Here is a 17,725-nt window from a genome sequence, read left to right as displayed (position 1 = left end):
ACCTCCACCACCACCATCACCTTCACCACCACCTCCACTATCACCTCTACCACCACCCATCACCTCCACCATCACCTCCTCCACCTCCACTAGAACCTTTGGAACTGCAGACACAGTGATGAACTATTCTGCCTCAGTCTCCCACCACTCCCTCCTGCTCCGTTGCCCTGGGTTGTGGGTGGAGTTGGCCAATGGGAGACAACAGATAGAAGGTGGGTCTGTTTCGCCTGGCTTGGCCCCCCTGGGCGACACCTTGCTCTAGGAAGCCCTGCAGGGTTCACTGGGTCACTGGATCCTCGTACTTTGCTGCCTGTTGTTCCTTTCCTGGAGCCTTCCCTGTGTTTCACAAGGAGTCCCTCTGTTAAGGGTCTGCTCATCCCAGCTCCTCTCTCAGATGGCACTCACTCACAGGCTCCACAGTCAAGGCTTTTTCAGTGACACTTGCTGCTTTGGCAGCTGTCACAGGTCCCCGGTTTGTAGCCATTTCCTAAACCAAGGTAGGAAAGTTCTCTCTCCAGGAGGACATTAGACCTGCTCGGAGCTGAGTCTCCGCTGTCTTTACTTTGCCTGCTGACTTTAAGGAATCTTTTCTGTAGTGAATGACCTTCCTAATACTCATGGCTGAAGACCCTCCCTGAGCCCAAATGGGTGTCGTCCAGCCTTGCAGGTCCCAATCCCAGCTATGGGAGACCTGACAGATTAACCATTAACTGCAGTTGTTAAAAGTAAACCTCTTGGGGCTGGCGAGATGGCTCAGAGGGTTAAGAGCACTGACTGTGCTTCCAGAGGTCCCGAGTTCAATTCCCAGCAACCACATGGTGGCTCACAGCCATTTGTAATGGAATCTGATGCCCTCTTCTGGTGTGTGCCTGAAGACAGCTACAGTGTACTCATATAAATAAAATAAATCTTAAAAAAAAAAAAAAAGTAAATGTCTCTTGGGCTGGAGAGATGGCTCAGCAGTTAAGAGCATATACTGCTCTTCAGAGACCCCAAGTTTAAGTCCCAGCACCCATGTCAGGTGGCTCACAAAGGCCTGTAATTCCAGAGGATCCAATGCCTAAGGTCTCTGTGGGCACTGCATCCTTGGGCACACATCGCTCCAAATACACACACACACACACACACACACACACACACACACACACACATCCATGCACACAGATACCTATTAAAAAGTATAAAAGTACTTTTCTCAAAAAGCAAGGCTCTTTACTGCTCCTGTGACTGTGGGGACTTGCAGCTGTTGAGATCAGTGCCCCACTCCACACTGTTTGTATAAAACAGTGCTCTCTACTCCGTTTCAAGGGAGAATGACTGTATCAGCCTGCATGGGCTGGGAACCTGCACCGTCTGTGGGCTACCCATCCACAGTGATCAATGACTTGTTCCTAGAAGCAGGAAGGGAGCCACCCTATAAGTTTACTGGGGTGAATTTACTAAGTGTAAGTTTGCTGGGAGACCGCAGGGCACGTGAGTACATTTAAATCCTATAGAACTTATTGGACATATGAGACCATGGAAAGGTATGGAGCTCCCTCTCCTGGCCCCTGTAAAGTGACAGACACCTAACACAGTGATGGCACAGTCCCAGTACCATGCCATCTGCTACCAAGGACGGAGGATGCCCTCGCTGCTCTTAGAGCTTGAGCTGAACTCCCTGCTGTCGCCACAGCCTGCCTGTTTACCTGTCCCCTCTCGGGACTTGGCCTTTCCTTGTCCAGTTCCTGACCCACGTCCTGCTTTGAGCCCTGCTTCAGCCTTTCACCTAGCAGTTGAGCACTGTTGCTTCACTTGGAACCTGACAACAGCTCCTCCCCCTGGCTTTCCAGTGGTTTGTTTTTAATACTGACTTGTTTTTCTCCACCCACTTCTGAACCCTCCTGAACTCTGCTGCAGCCTCTTCAGCCTGCTTTCATTCTGACCCATTTATATACATCTGTAGATACATGCATGCATACATACCTATTCATCCATCCATCCACCCATTATATTATATGCTTTGTGATATGAGAGTTAATATAAGTAATTAATATTGGAATAAAGAACCTGCATTCACCTCAGTAAGGCTCCCGATGAAGGCAGATTATATGATAAATCGCTATCACTGCAGCCAGTAAACCTTGTGAGTTTGTTACCAAATTCTGACCACAAGGACACATATGTGCTCATCAGCATAGTGCACATGTGACATCAGGTGCTCGGCAGAGCCTGTCCCCCACTTTCAGCCTGGGTGTCCTTGAGGGAGCCTGGGAGCTCGGGTCTGTAGGGTCTGAGCAGGGCTTTGTCATGAGACTTTTGTGGGTTTATCAGAGCAAGTCAGGACACTTGTTGGTGAGTAGGGCAGACAGTGGAGGAGGGTGTGGCTGAAAAGCCACTGGTGGGACAGCTAGAGTGACACCTCAGCTTCTAGGAGCACTTCTGTGCTTCCAGAAGATTGGAGCTCAGCTCCCAGCACCCACATGACAGCTCACACGACGGCTGTTGACAACTCCAGTTCCAGGGGACCTGATGCCCTCTTCTGACCTCCATGAGCACCAGGCATTCAGGTGGTATATCTATATCTACATACAGGCAGGCAAAATACTCATTCATAAGATAAGTTTTAAATCTTTTTTTTTTCTTAAAGAGAGCCACTAGGAAGCTACTGGGGGACAGCTTTTCCCCCACACCCACTCATTTTCCTTCCCTTCACCCACTCATTTCCCTTCTCCACCCACTCATTTCCCTCCCTCCCACTCATTGTCCTCCCCCAATCATTTCCCTCCCCCACCCACTCATTTCCCTTCTCCCCACTCATGCCCTTCCCCGGCCCCCTCATTTCCCTTCCTGGTCTCATATTCCCAAGATCCCAGAGATGGCATTTCCCCTCATTCTATTACCTATACTGTTCTCTGGCTTTTTCTGAGCTGGTTTCAGGGAAATTGAGGGGCTTACAGTGGTGGGGTTGAGGAAGGAGGGGATGGGTAAACCTGTCACCTGCTGAGGGAGAGTAGCTGGGTACAGCCTAGAGAAGGGCAGGTCTCATGTCCCTCCAGGCCACTACAGATAGGAGGGCCCTCAGGCATGGCTGGAGCCATCTGACAGCTGCTGACAGAATCAAATGGAGACCAGTACTACCTGGTATGTGCATGCTTGCACAGGCATGTCTGGGTGATAACCTGGTGTTCATGCTAATTCAGAGAGTGGGTGGGGGTGCTTCACTTTAGTCTCTTCCTTGTACTTTGATATATCATCTGATTTCTCTACATTAAGCTTTATTACTTTCATAATCGGAAATAGGGTCACATTTGCTGTATTACAATTTACAAAAAAGAAAACTAGTAGCCCCTGAAAAGCCTACAATATAGAAACACTTGACAATAAGTACTTAAGATAACTAGTCATGCATCTGTCATCCATCTACCCACCCATCCAAACCTAATACAAACTTAGAGCTCCCATCTCTAGACTGAGAACAGGTATTCATGCAAATGTGAGCTCTGGAGTAACTGGAAGGAGATGGGGAGGCATTGGGGAGCAGGCAGTGAGGCAAACTGACTATGGTTTTTGCCTGTCACTAAGCTCATGGTTAAACCCAGAGAAAGCTGTGTCCATTCAGCTTTCTGCTTTGCAAGCACCCTCTGAGCAGCTGAAGTCTGGAGAGGAGGCCTTTGCCATGGCCTGGAGACCTGGGAGGGTCAGCACCCAGTTCTACCTTCTGGAGAAGTGTTCTGACCTGAGGTCCCTGTGACAGCGCTGCTGTTGCTCTGTGGCCTTTCCAAATCGATGAGCAGCTCCTCGGAATCCTTCTCACTGGCAGAGACCCTCTCAGCCTCCTTCCCGCTGAGATCCAGGGCAGCGGCAGGTCCCCGGATGACTTCTTTTGAGACATAGCAGCAAGCCAGGCCCACCTCCTGCTCCAAGGCCGTTCGAGTTAAATAGCTTGAGTCGATTAATCGCAGGTCACAGTACTTTAAGGACCTGTATAGAATGAACCATATGGGTGGCATGTCTCTCCAACACAGAATACTTAAGCATGCCTGAAAGTCCTGTGATCCATGGACAGGGAAGACCACAGGTTTCAGTATTGTCTAAGTCTGCTCTAAATATCAGCTCTGTCACCTCCCACCTAGCCATATTTCCCTGTGCTTCACTTCCCTTGTGTCCCTGAAATATAAAATAGAGATGGCAGGGGGCTAGAGATGTAGATTAATGACAAAAGATGTGTGTAGTATGTAGGGGGCCCCGGGTTTCAGCTCCAGTGTCACTAACAAGTAAAGGCCAAGGAATAGGTATAAAAGGCTGGCTTATAAGATTAATGCAAGGGGAGAGGCATTGTACAAGAAAGCATTTAGTGTGGCTGACACATGCAGTAAGCAGTTGATGCATTCATTGCTATTGCTTTCCAGTCTATAGTCCCTAGGTCCTCCAGAGAGTTTGGAATATCAGATTAACAAAGATAAAGTGCTTTAGACTCACTCTATCTGTCTGTCTATCTATCTATCTATCTATCTATCTATCTATCTATCATATGTCTGTCTATCCATCCATCTAGTATATATATATATATGTTAGATGGATATATATATATATATACATATATATATTTGAATACCTATTTATCATCTGTCTGTCTGCCTATCTCCTGTTTTTTCTCTTCAGCCTCTCTGGCTGCTTTACTCGGGTATAACAACTTTTCCTCTGTGGCTCGGCCCCATTCCAGAACTGGTGGTTCTGGAAATCTGAAAGAAAATGAATGAGGCTCTATTTCTTTTTGTCCCTGCATGAAACAATTACTGGCAGACAACCAAAACTGGCTCATCAATCAGTCGGCAGTTCAGCCTTGGACCCATGGAGCTGCAGAACCAGTGAGTCACATCTTACCTGGGAAAAGTTTCTCCAAGCGGGTCTTTGCCAGTTAAAATCACTATGCAGGGCAGACCTTCTAAGTCTTGATATGTCCGAGGGATCCACTCTCCCTGATCATTTCCTCTCCAGGTCTATAGAACAGATACATAAGAAATCACTAAAACTCCTCATTCAAATTTGTATATCTTTTTTTTTAAAGATTTATTTATTTATTATATGTAAGTACATTGTAGCTGTCTTCAGACACTCCAAAAAACAGAGTCAGATCTCATTACAGATGGTTGTGAGACACCATGTGGTTGCTAGGATTTGAACTCACGACCTTCGGAAGAGTAGTCAGTACTCTTAACCACTGAGCCATCTTTCCAGCCCCAAATCTGTATATCTTAGAAAGGTTTCTAGAACAGAAACACTGAGCTACCTAATGGTCCTTATTAAGTGTGTAAGCTACTCCTATTGGAATGCTTACTTTTATTCTTGTGATAGGGTTTTGATATTTGAGATGGGGTTTCATGTAGCCTAGGCTAGCCTCACATTTCCTCTGTAGCTGAGGATGACTTTGTTGTCTCCATCTCCTAAATGCTGGATTATAGGCATGTGCACCACACCCACCTCTGCATTTGCTACCTTCAAGGCATGGACTATGAGAGCGTGGACTTCAGTTTTCATCTCAACAGCATGGAAAGGTATTGGTATATCTTATGCATTAGCTCCACAAGCTGGAAAGACACACCAGCGCATCCTAGTGGTGATGGAAAACTGGCTACACTTGCTGACTCCGACGGACTGTCGGGATTCAGGGATGAGAAAGGCCAGTTTCCGTTGTTAGGGACTTGAGAAAGACTCTTAAAACCCATCCAAAACAGTTTAATCAATACTGAGCAAATAATGAGGTAGCCCCAATTCTGGTGGTTAATTTTTCTCTTTCTCCCTTTACTGACTGTCCTAGAGGTGCAGGTCTGTAATCCTGGTTACTCAAGAGACTGAGGGAGAAGCTTCCAAGTTCAAGGCCACTCTTAATGAGACATGTACGAAAAGAAAAGGCAAAGAGGACCAGGGATATAACTAAGTGGTAGAACTTGCCCAGACACAAAACTGTAGGCTCAATTCCCCACCCAACCTGACAAGCAATGATTGGCACGAGGCCACCAAAGTCTGCAAGACTGACCAGGCTGGGTCACCGACTGCCCTTACTGAAGAGGGATGCCATCTGCTCCCGATTCCACCAAGTACCCACACAGCACCCATTCTTCACCCATTACCACAAACACAAAGGATCCATGCGGATCCTTTAACAATGTGGACATCAGTCTTGAAAACATGACTGTACAATGCATGAGGAAAACCCACTTTTGAAAGATGTTCAAGGATGAAAGATCTGTAATTGTTTTGGTTTTGCCTGAGAGGGGATCTTGCATCCCCTAGGTGAGCCTTAAACTTGATGTGAGGTTGAGGATAAACCTGGACATGTGGTTCTCCTGCCTCCCAAGAGCTGAGATTACAGTTGTGTGTCATAACGCCTGGTTTTGTGCAGTGCTGGGGATCAGATAGAGGACTTCATGTGTGCCAGGCACGTCCTCAGCACCCAGATGTTTCCAGTTTAGAACTGAAAGAAAATAGGCCAATTCAAGTAGCTAGGTTTCAAAGATTATTCTTTATTCCATGTACAGAATATAAGGGCTTTATGTCAACTTTCCAGCAGGGCCTAACTGGCACTTCTGAGAATGCTTAGCAAACAAGGACTAAGAGGCTGTTGTTCAGGCTGTGTTGGCACATTCTTTCAATCCTAGCACCCAAGCGGCAGAGACAAGTGGATCTCTGAGTTCAGTGGAGTGTTACTGGGTATATCAACCACACTTTGGGTCTGTTCCGTGCCCAGGAGTAGCTGGCTGACACAAACCAGGAACTCCAGGGGGATCTGATTCCTCTTCTGACCTCTGTGGGCACCCGTATCCACATCACACACACTGTGGGACCCTAGCATAGCAGCATATGTCTGTAATGGTGATGGGGGGGGAGCGGGAGGAGGAGACTAGGTTTCAAGGTCATGCTCAGCTCCATAGTACATTAGGGCCAGCCTCAGCTACTTGAGACCCTGCCTCCAAACAAACACCTTCTTCAGAAGGACATCAGTTCCCTTCCCCTGCACTCAAGGGGGAACAAGGACTTGCCGCACTCAGAGTAGACAGTCCTGGAACAGGATTTTACTCGGTGGTCTTCACACTGTGTTTATGCTCTTCCTGACAACAGGAATTCTCCTGAAAGTATTTTAGAGTCTGGAATCCACCATTAAATCATGATTGCACCAACGGTAAAGAGGCCTGGATAGCCGTAGGATGACCAATAAGATGTCTTACCACTCGGGGAAGTTTTCCACTGAGTGTGAAACACATCTCACTTTTACTCTTGACCAATAGCAACCAGTCAACCCACTGTGCCATGCTTTCCCATCAACCTGCTCCTTGTGACAAATGATAGTGACTTCCATGGATCTACTCTGGCCTCAGAACTATGTTTTCCAAGGCACTGAAGCCAACATAAAAGACTGGACAAGTTAGTTTTGGCTCAATACTGGGTTCATTACCTGGGCGACTGTACAGAAGTTTCATATGCTTGTTGAGTGAAGTGACTGATTTATTTAAGGTTGAAAAGTTAATCTGTCCAAGGTTAAAATGTTAATATCTGTCATCTCTGACTGAAAAAGAGGGTTAAACATAAGAATGAGGCTATCTAATGGGAGCAGTGCTGCATTTTGCCCAAGGCTGAAGATAAAAGGTGCCCATGCCTTCTGAGAGTGGAAAGGCTTAAAAGTGAGAGCTTAAAAGGGACAGGCAACCCGGGAGGCACCATCAGGAGGCACCGTCGGGAGGCACACAGAGAGTACTAGCAGAGACTGAGGGGAAACAGGCATTGAGAATCTGGGACTCTTCTACAGCGTACCTAGTAGTTACTCAGATAAATGAAGGGGCTTTCACTGCCTTGGGAAGTAATCACCAGGAAGCCCTTCACATAAGGCACATGGACGGACAGCGGTCCTCACCCAGGGCGCACACACAGCCCTTCATCCTCGGACAGCGGTCCTCACCCAGGGCGCACACACAGCCCTTCACATAAGGCACATGGACGGACAGCGGTCCTCACCGAGGGCGCACACACAGCCCTTCACCCTCGGACTGCAGTCCTCACCCAGGGCGCACACACAGCCCTTCACCCTCGGACTGCAGTCCTCACCCAGGGCGCACACACAGCCCTTCACATAAGGCATACCGATGGACAGCGGTCCTCACCCAGGGCGCACACACAGCCCTTCACCCTCGGACTGCAGTCCTCACCGAGGGCGCACACACAGCCCTTCATCCTCGGACAGCGGTCCTCACCCAGGGCACACACACAGCCCAGTGTCCCCTTCCCTAAGCACTGCCAATGACCCTGGCACTCAGAGGTGAGTGACAGACAGCGTCATTGTGTTTTCTAGACAGTGGCCCAAAGGGACAGGTTTTTACAACCTACTGAAAATATAATCATCTCCTTTTCTTTCCTTTTTTTTTTTTTTTTTTTTTTTTTTCCAGGCAGAATTTCTCTGTGTAGCCCTGTCTGTCCTGGAAGTTACTCTGTAGACCAGGCTGGCCTCGAACTCAGAAATCTGCCTTCCTCTGTTTCCCAAGTGCTGGGATTAAAGGTGTATGCTACTACCAGCATATACTGACCTTTTAAACAAATGACCCGAGACTGTTGGGAACTAGAGACTGGAGAGTCAGGGCGGACGCGAGGAACTCGCTGCAGTTCTAGCAGAACTCAGCAGTAGCTTGGCTTCTCCAGGGTGCTGCTATGTGCATGGCTACTGTTTCTAGTTCCTCAGTGTTTTCAGCCCATGTCTCAGTGACCCACCGTCAGGACGGCTGGGAGGCACTGTTATTCACCTTACGAATTTTCTACAACATGGCCTTTGACCACAATTTTATTTTTCTTCATCACTAAAACCTTAATGACACACATCTACTCACAAGGAAGTCCAGGTAGAAAGACCATCTGATTTCTTGTCACAACTGGTTTTTAGACTACAGAAGATGCCTCAGTGACAGTAAACCCACAAATGTCTGCATTTCTCGACCAGCTCTAATAGAAATGCGGCCACTCAGGCTGCATTCTCTCCCCACGACCCTCCCAAAGTAAGAAAATCACCAATGCCACATGGCCACTGCACTGAAGCAATGCCAAGAGCCAGCCTCACGTTAAGCACATGCACTTTGATCCCCCCTCTACACATCTGGAGGAATCTCTCTGGTGAAAAGCTGCAGGTCTGATTGGAAAGTCCGGTCCTTTCCCATAAGCTGGGAACATAGTTCTGAAACATTCTTCTAACTGCTACTGAAGATGAGTTTCAGTTTGGGGATGATTTTATTGTTCTAGTTGCTTATTTGGGTTATTCAGTTTAGGTTAGATAATACAACAGAAAAAAAAACCCTAACATTTGCAAAGTTACTTATGAATAGTAAATAAAAATTTCCAAGTTAGGGCTCAGCAGTTAAGAGTACTGGCTGCTGTCCCAGAGGTCCAATTCCCAGTAACCTCATGGTGGCTCACAACCCTCTGTAATGAGATCCGATGGCCTCTTCTGGTGTTAGAACTTGAGAAATCACATGGTTCAAATCTTATATTTTGCAGAGAGGAAAGTGCAGTGAGGTGGACCACGTGTTTTCACTTCAGCCCGGAAGTGCCAAACTAGGTTATTTATAACTCAGTTTAGCTTGGTATTTAATGTACAGCGTGGATACCATGTCAGTCTGACTCAGACGTATAGTAGCTAGCTCTGTCCCACCCACATCTGTATGTGACATTTGAGTACATGCTTTCTAGTGGCTTGGACAAGTGATTGTGAATGTCTTCAAGGAAAACCTGGGCCAGGCATAAGGCAAGGACTTAGGATAGTTGATTTGTGCCTGATGGGAGTGGTAGGGGACTGGCAGTCAGTCCCTGGCTACACAGAGCCAGCAAGGGGCTAGCTGGATCACGTACTAAGTCTCTCCTTAGACTACCACAGTATACCCCACCAAAGCCTGAGTGCCTATGGTCAAAGAGAATATACAAAGAAGCAAGCTGTGAAGCCACACGCAAGGGAGCTGGAAGTTGCTCTAGATGAGTGCTAAGAATACTTTACCGGGCTGGAGAGATGGCTTAGCGGTTAAGAGCAATGACTGCTCTTCTGAAGGTCAGGAGTTCAAATCCCAGCAACCACATGGTGGCTCACAACCATCTGAAATGAGGTCTCACGCCCTCTTCTGGGGTGTCTGAAGACAGCTACAGTGTACTTACATATAATAAATAAATAAATAAATAAATAAATAAATAAAAACATAGTAAAAAAAAATACTTTACCTACTGTGTGCAGCCTCCAGCTGACCCATAGGCTAGATGCACAGAAAAGAATTAGTGAGAAAACATATGGCAGTGGGCTAGAGGCATCCCCACCAAGGTCGGGAACCACGGGGCAAACCGGCCATCTCAGTTTTTGCGCCTATGCTTAGAGAGCATGGAGACCAACTGCAAATGCATAGGGAAAGGGGTTTGATGGGCTCTTTAGAAACTGGTGCCTATTAAGAAAAGCCAGTGCATCCTTTAGTTTAGCCTTAGCCTGGTCAAAGTCACACACGTGCAAAACACATTCAACTCAGTCATCTGGGCGGTCCGTCTACCCGAGAATCCTAGGAAACAGAAACAAGCCGTATGCCTGCCCTTTGCTGACCTTTAATCGCGCCACAAAGTGAGTTGCAACAGTGAGTTCGGAGGCGGGGTTCCCCAGGATGATCTCAAAGCGGTACTGCAGACCCAGCTTGTCCCGCACCTCCTGCAGCCTCTCCTTGGCCAGCATCGCCAGCTGCACAGAAGGCACTCTGATCACGAGCATGTGTCCTCTCCCACTTTTGTTTTTTCCCGGGGAGGTGATAAGATCGTCCATAATGCTGAGCGTTTCTGGTGTGCTGTGGTCTCGGAGTGACGCCATGGTGGTGAGAGCCATCAAGGCCTCCGAGTACTGCTGGATGAGAAGATAGCAGCGCACGACCATGCTATGCAGCCGCGGGTACCTACAGACAACACAGGGAGTTAGGGCTTCGCAGAAGGCCAGCGGGAACAATAAAACGCGGATGGAAAACAGCAGGAAGGGGCTAATGTGCAGAATAACTTTGGATCCCACATTGCTAGAAGTGGCTGCACCTGTAAGGCATGCATAACCTGTTGGGACAGGTAAAGAAAATTAGAGTTTGGGGGCTGGCCTAGTCACGCTACCTTCTCAAAGTACCACGTGGGTCAGCACAGGGACCGGGAAGCTAGAATCGCCAGACCACAGAAGCAAGCTTCACGGCTGAGCAGTCCCTCCCCCACCAGCAATTCAGATGTTATTAAATACCGAGACAGGTTAATTGTGAAGCGAGTCACAGAGCCTCATGCTGCTGCAGGAAGCATGCCAGTTCAGCTCTCCGATATCTGACTACAGTAAAGGAAACTGAGACACTGCGGTCATTAGTCTTGGTGTATCAGACATAAAAAAGAAAAGAAAGAAAGAAAGAAAAAGATAACCATAGTTGGAGTGCTAGCACGTGCCTGCAGCTCTAGCACATGTAAGCCAAGGCTGCAGGATCAAGAAGTTAAGCTCAGTCTAGGCGACATATGGGCAGATTCCAGTTTAACGGGATGCTATTAAATAAAAACAAAAAACAAAACAAAACAAACCAGCAAAAACAAACCAACCAACCAACCAAACAAAAGCCATAAAAAGCAAAACAAACAATCAAACAAACAAACAAACAAAAAAACCACACGAATTATTGCTAATTTGAGCTCTATAGATAGCAGAAACATATCTTCCCATAAAAACCGTGAGTTGGTAAGTGGAGCAGTGGTGGCACATGCCTTAAATCCCAGCAAGGAAGGTGAATCTCCGTGAATACAAGGCTTGCCTGGTCTACAGAGTTCCAGGACAGCCAGGGCTACACAGAGAAACTCTGTCTCAAAAAAACAAAACAAAACAAACAGGGTCTGGTGAGATGGTTCAGTGGGTAAGAGAACTGACTATTCTTCAGAAGGTCCCGAGTTCAAATCCCAGCAGCCACATCCGCCCGTAATGAGATCTGACGTCCTTGTCCTGGTACATCTGAAGACAGCTACCATGTACTTATTCATAAGAGTAAATAAAATTTTTTACAAACAAACAAACAAAATCCCAAAACTAAAATAAAAAAGTGAGTTGTTACAGGGGAAATTGACGTTAGCTGGAGAAAGATCGCCACCTAGTGGCGAACCTTTTACTATCAGAGACTATTTAAGGGAGCCTGGGAATCTGAACACGACTGTTTTCCCCTAGACTGCCAGGTGGCAGAGTCCCACTGGTCATGCTGGCTGTTCAGGTGAGGTAGAAAATAGATGTGTCACTTTGGTGCTCTTCCTCTGGAAGGGAGACATGATGATCAAAGGGCAGAGGCCACACCGGCTGCTGAGAAAGTAGACACTGGCAAGGCAGGCTGTGCTGTGCAGGGTCTGGCTGAGGTGCTGAGCCTGGCAGAGCATGGAGGAGCTGGGCCCCTTTCTTCTTGGCCACTAGTTGGTAGCTCAGGGTAGGCACCTTTGCTCTACCTTCTAATTCTCCTTAAAACTGAACAAATGTTCTCAAGCTTGCCTAGAAAAGCCCAGGGTCAAATACCAGTTAGGGCCATCAAATGAGTACCATGGCTTTGAAGAGTTTTAGAGGGAATGTACCAAAGGTGACCAGCACTCTAGCCTCTCCACCTTTCACCGGGATGAGTATGGGGACTGAGAGAAATTCAGCTACTAGTTCCCGATCACTGACTGGAGACGGAATGGTCTGGACTGGATTCAGGTCCCTGTCATGTCTTCTTGTACCGCAGGGCTTATTAGGTTGAGAAACGCACAGAAAGCCACAGTTGGGAGAGTCCTGGGCTAGTGCCGTCAGCCATTCAAAAAGTCATAGATATTATTAGCTGAGCAGAATGCTGGTGGGGAAGAGACCACAGGCAAGGTATATTTAAAGCTTAGGGTTTTGGCAATGTTGTTTTTTTTTTTTTTTAAGTCAAAGATTAACTTCAAAACACAGACATTTACACTCCACACTTTTACAAAAATTACGACTTAATGGTGAAATTTCCCCCCTCTGCATTAAACTATAATTGTGGTTTTGTATTATATAATCTTTAATGGAAGTTGATAGAACCATTTCTAAAAATACAAGTCATGCACTCGTGAAGCAGTGGATTGAAAGATGAGCTCTAGGCAGGGAAAGGAATTGGGTAGGAAAGTAAAAAGGTGTCTCAGGGAGGGCACCACTTGACAGTTAATGACCCAGGGGTGGTGTCTATCACTGAAGGCTAACAGCTGTGAGTACTGGCTCCACTCTGAGCCTGCTCCCTTCCCACACACAGCAGTATCCTGCTGGCCGGGGCAAAGTCACTTGTCTTTATTTTTATTTCTCTTTTCTTAAAACATTTTCAAGACGATGGGACAGACCGGTAAAGAGCTGACTCTACCCAACCAGGTTCAGTATTAAGAAACTAGAGCTACTAAACAGGAGGTCTAATTTACCTCACTGCCCATCTGGGGCGGTCACATAGAGGGCGGGAAGGGATGGTACCCTCCTTTTGAGTCTATCAATCAGGCTCTGAGAAAACAAACACAAGGCATTCCTGGAACTGAGGAATAAGGGAAGGCGCTAGGGATAATATTCCTAAAATAAAAGAAAGAAGACTCTCAGCCTTGAAGGTCAGGACCACAGGATGGGTCCCAAGGAGACATGTTCAAGTGCTTTTCATTCCTTAACTATGTTCCATATGTAGCCATGGTTTCCAAAGTTTAGCTTATAGGGACCTGTCCAAGGATCTTTGCCCACAGTGAGCGGGTGAAGAGGAACAGAGCCTGAGGTACAATGCCTGGAGACTGGCTAAAGTTCAGGGCAGTGGCCTTCAACACACAGAGTCTCCTCTGCAGTCAGGCTTCCCAGGAGACAATCTGGGGTGTGACAAATGGTACTAGCCCCTCCTGTAGGATGCCCTGCCCTTGTTCTTCTTGGAGGGCCATCCGAAACCCGTGGTAGTAGAAGGCTACTTTGAGGAAGCTCTTTTATATAAAAAGAGCCTCTCCATGTCACCTGCACCACCACACTCACCGTGAAGTGGCCAGACAGACGTTTGACTGTTTTTGACATACAGCTAAAGCCAAGGGCAGCCTTACCTCTCCAAGAGGGTGCTCACCATCTTCTCAAAGGTCTCATCGCACCTCAGGAGTGGGCTGGTGATCCCCCACTGCAGAGACTTGCTGTACTCGTCCAAGCCGAAGTACAGCTTCTCGCAGCCTACGTCCTCCTGATTGAAAACAGCAGAGCAGTGAAGAGAGGTTTGGTGGGAGGTAAAAGAAAGCAGCCGTGGGACTTGACACCAGCACTGCATTTCCGTGGAACTTCGTGTACGATGAGTGGCATGCTGACATGTTTCATGTAGGAAAGTACAGCTGCGTTTGCTTTCCTTTGTTTCAGATACCTGGGGCAGATGTCTCCTTTGCTGGCTAGAAGGAGCTCTCTTTTCTGACGTATCCATGGCACTTGGGAAGAAACTAAAAACCTCAAACACTTAGGGGCTTTGGTGCTATTTGATTGTGGTGATCCCTTTTACAAGTAGAAATTAGTTTTCAAATGGAGTATAAAAATCCAGTGCACTACAGACACCCTACCTCAGTAGACAGAACACACAGCACTGATCCTCCTCCTCCTTACTGATTCAGTTGTCGCTATGCAAGTAAGTAATGATTTTGGGAGGTGACACAAGGATGTCGTAGAGGATCCTGGGACGTGCGACAAGCAGCTGACTTTCAAGTAAGAAGGCCCAGAATATTAAGTAAGATTTTGGTATTTTTGTTTGCTTGTTTTGTTTTTTTTAGACAAAGAGCTCTGCGCAGCCTCCCCTGTCCTAGAATTCACTCTGTAGACCGGGCTCTCCTTAAACTCAGAGAACTTCCTGTCTCTTGCCTCCTGAGTGCTGGCATGCACCACCACCTGGCTCTTTCTTCAGTTTTTGTCATTTTTTCCTTGTGCCTGTGCATTTTATTTTCACATTTTTATTCATTATGAATTTAAATTTTCTTTCTCTTGTTTATTTTATAAAGAAAATGAGGCTGACACTAAAGTTATAATAACATAAAAATAAGTTAGAGGAAGAAGATGAGGGTAGTAGAAATAAAGATGGACCAGGGATAAAGTTAGCAACCCTGGAAATGCATGTCAGGAATTTATGCATAACTTCTTAGAAGTAGCTGTAATACTGAACTTTTCTTTTGAGACAGAATCTTATGTAGCCCAGGCTGGCCTTGAACTTGATATATAGCTGAAGATGATCTTGAGTTTCTGATCCTCCTGCCTCCGTCTCACAAGTGCTGGCACCACAGATATGTCTTACCACGCCTGGTTATATGCAGTGATGGGAATCAAACCCAGGGCTTCATGCACGCTAAGTAAACATTCTGCAAACTTTACTATATCTCCATCCCCAGAACCTTTAAATAAATTATGCAAATTTGTGATTTATAAAGTCTATAAAATAAAAATAGGGGTAGCTGGCTCTTGCAGAGAACCCCAGTTTAGTTTCTAGCACCCATCTGGTGGTTCACTACTGCCTGTAACTGAAGCTCCCGGGTTTCTGGTGCCGTTTTCTGGTCTCTGTGTGCCCCTGCATGCGTGTGTACATACAAATATGCACACACACAAATATAGAGAGAAATAGAAATTATAAACATCTTTGAAAAACTATAAGGTACTATTAATTGGAAGCGTTTAATTTTTAGCACTGTCCTTCAAACAAGACAAGCCTGGTTGCTGGCATGGGGTCTTACCTGACAGCATCCTTTGTCTCAGGACTAGGGGATCTCTTGGTCCCAGAGGCCTGGCATAGACTGACATCAGCTGCAAAGGACATGCTCTTTTCTCTTTTGGTGGACTTGTGGTTTTCGCTGCTCTCACTTTGGGAGGAAAAGCCCTGCCCACTTCCTCTTCCATCTTGTCTGGACTGCAAGCACAGTCATGCAGAAGGACTACGTCGTGTGTGCTTAGTTCTTCATGCCTCCTCCTCAACCCGAGTGATGCTTAGTGTGGGGAGAATAGCAGCAGAGCTGATAGGCTCGCTCAGCCACAGGTCCTCAGCCCTAAGTCCCTGGAGCTCGGTCCCTGTGTGTGCTCTGTGCTGTCTGTGCTGTTAGCCCTTTGGGTGTTCTATGGAAGGTGGACACGGGCCTACAAGTGCTGACAGTGGTTTTTGAATTAAAGTACTTTGTTATATTCCAATTTCTCTCCCCGTGTCGGAACAGCCAAAGGAAGTGGACTGTGAGGATTCCTACATGCTGCTAGGTGGACTGAGTGTAACAGAGTGCACTTTCCTGTCTCTCTATTGACCTCAGTGCACTTTCCTTTCTCTCTGTCGACCTCAGTTTCCTGAGGATGACCTATTTTAAAATTACTATTATTATTATTATTTGCCATGCTGTGGCTCATGCCTTTAATTCCAGCACTCAGGAGGAAAAAAACAGGCAGATTTCTGAGTTCAAAGCTAACCTGGCTTACAGAACAAATTCCAGGAGAGCCAGAACTATACAGAAAAAGCCTGTCTCAAAAAACAACACAACAACAAATTATTTTTTAAGGTGGAGTCTGGTCTCAAGTAATCCTCCTGCCTCAGCTCCCCAAGTAGTTGGGATGATAGCATATGCTTGTCATGTCTGATTATAAGGATAATCTTTTAAAACTTACATTTTAAAAACGGTCGTATTGTTCTCTGAGTAGGTTGTGCATGGGGTGTTGTTAGCTAGCACACACATGCCAAGAGGCATGTGGAGGTCAGAGACAACAGTGTCTCTCCTTGGGCTAGAGAGATGGTTCAGTATGTTAAGAGCACCGACTGCTCTTCTGAAGGTTCTGAGTTCAAATTCCAGCAACCACATAGTGGCTCACAACCACTCGTAATGAGATCTGATGCCCTCTTCTGGTGCGTCTGAAGACAGATACAGTATACTTATTTTTAATAATAAATAAATCTTTAAAAACTAACAACAACGTCTCTCCTTTTACCTTTCTGTGGGCCTGGGGGCCCCCACTCAGGTGTCAGGCCCGTGCAGCACTGCTGTCTCTTCTTGAGCATCTCCATAGCTTGATTTTTTTAACCTTTTATTTCTAAAGTATAATAACAACTCCCTCTCCCCTGCTGCCTTTAACAAACTCCCCGAATCACAAGGAAGGGCAGCACTAGAGATCTAACTACTCCTTCTAAAACATGGCCCCATGCCGCCATTATACCTAAGGTATTCACCGTAACCACAGGGATGACTCAAGGAAAATCACACAAAACCAAGCCTAACAGGGCGGGAGAAACAAGCCCTTCTCTCTACCATGGGAGTGAGTTCCCCCGTGGCCAAACAACATAGCACAGGGACGCATCCTGGAGAGCTGTTCTGTTAAACTGAAAAAAATGTGGTTTTAAAAATATTTTTATCTTTAATTGACATACAGTAGTTATACATCCTTGTGGCATTCAGGTACATAATGTATATAATGTATACTGAGAATGTGAGAGTAGTTGGCATAGTTATCACTCCAGATCTTTATCTCTTTGTGTTGAGAATGTTCAATATTTTCTTAGGTGTTTTGAATTAGTGAATTAATTATTTTCATTCATGGTTTTCTTGTTGCACTACAGAACAGGGGGAGTTCTTCCTCTTGTCTAAATGCACTGCACCTATTAGTCATCCTCTCTGTGTCCTTCCCAACCTCCATCTGTTTAGATCCTGCTAACCTTTGCTCTACTCTCTATTTCTTTTCTCTTCTTTTCTT

The 17,725-nt window shown here is 46.4% G+C and overlaps 1 protein-coding gene across 4 annotated transcripts in view; it reads right to left on the bottom strand.

Moving 5' to 3' along the window:
* The window catches only part of Greb1l (GREB1 like retinoic acid receptor coactivator), a 265,485-nt gene that overhangs the window by 21,513 nt on the left and 226,247 nt on the right, over positions 1-17,725 (bottom strand). For all 4 annotated transcript variants that reach the window (XM_031364954.1, XM_031364953.1, XM_031364956.1 and 1 more), the window contains 4 exons: positions 14,089-14,219; positions 10,595-10,934; positions 4,867-4,982; positions 3,719-3,963 (listed from right to left, as the gene is read on the bottom strand). In XM_031364954.1, the coding sequence (XP_031220814.1) occupies positions 3,719-3,963; positions 4,867-4,982; positions 10,595-10,934; positions 14,089-14,219 (832 nt within the window). The remainder of the gene's footprint in view (positions 1-3,718; positions 3,964-4,866; positions 4,983-10,594; positions 10,935-14,088; positions 14,220-17,725) is intronic.

This window comes from Mastomys coucha, unplaced genomic scaffold (assembly GCF_008632895.1).
Source record: "Mastomys coucha isolate ucsf_1 unplaced genomic scaffold, UCSF_Mcou_1 pScaffold13, whole genome shotgun sequence".
NCBI classification, from domain to species: domain Eukaryota; kingdom Metazoa; phylum Chordata; class Mammalia; order Rodentia; family Muridae; genus Mastomys; species Mastomys coucha.
Note: the sequence above shows the minus strand (reverse complement) of the source record. Positions and strands in the feature narration are given on the sequence as shown.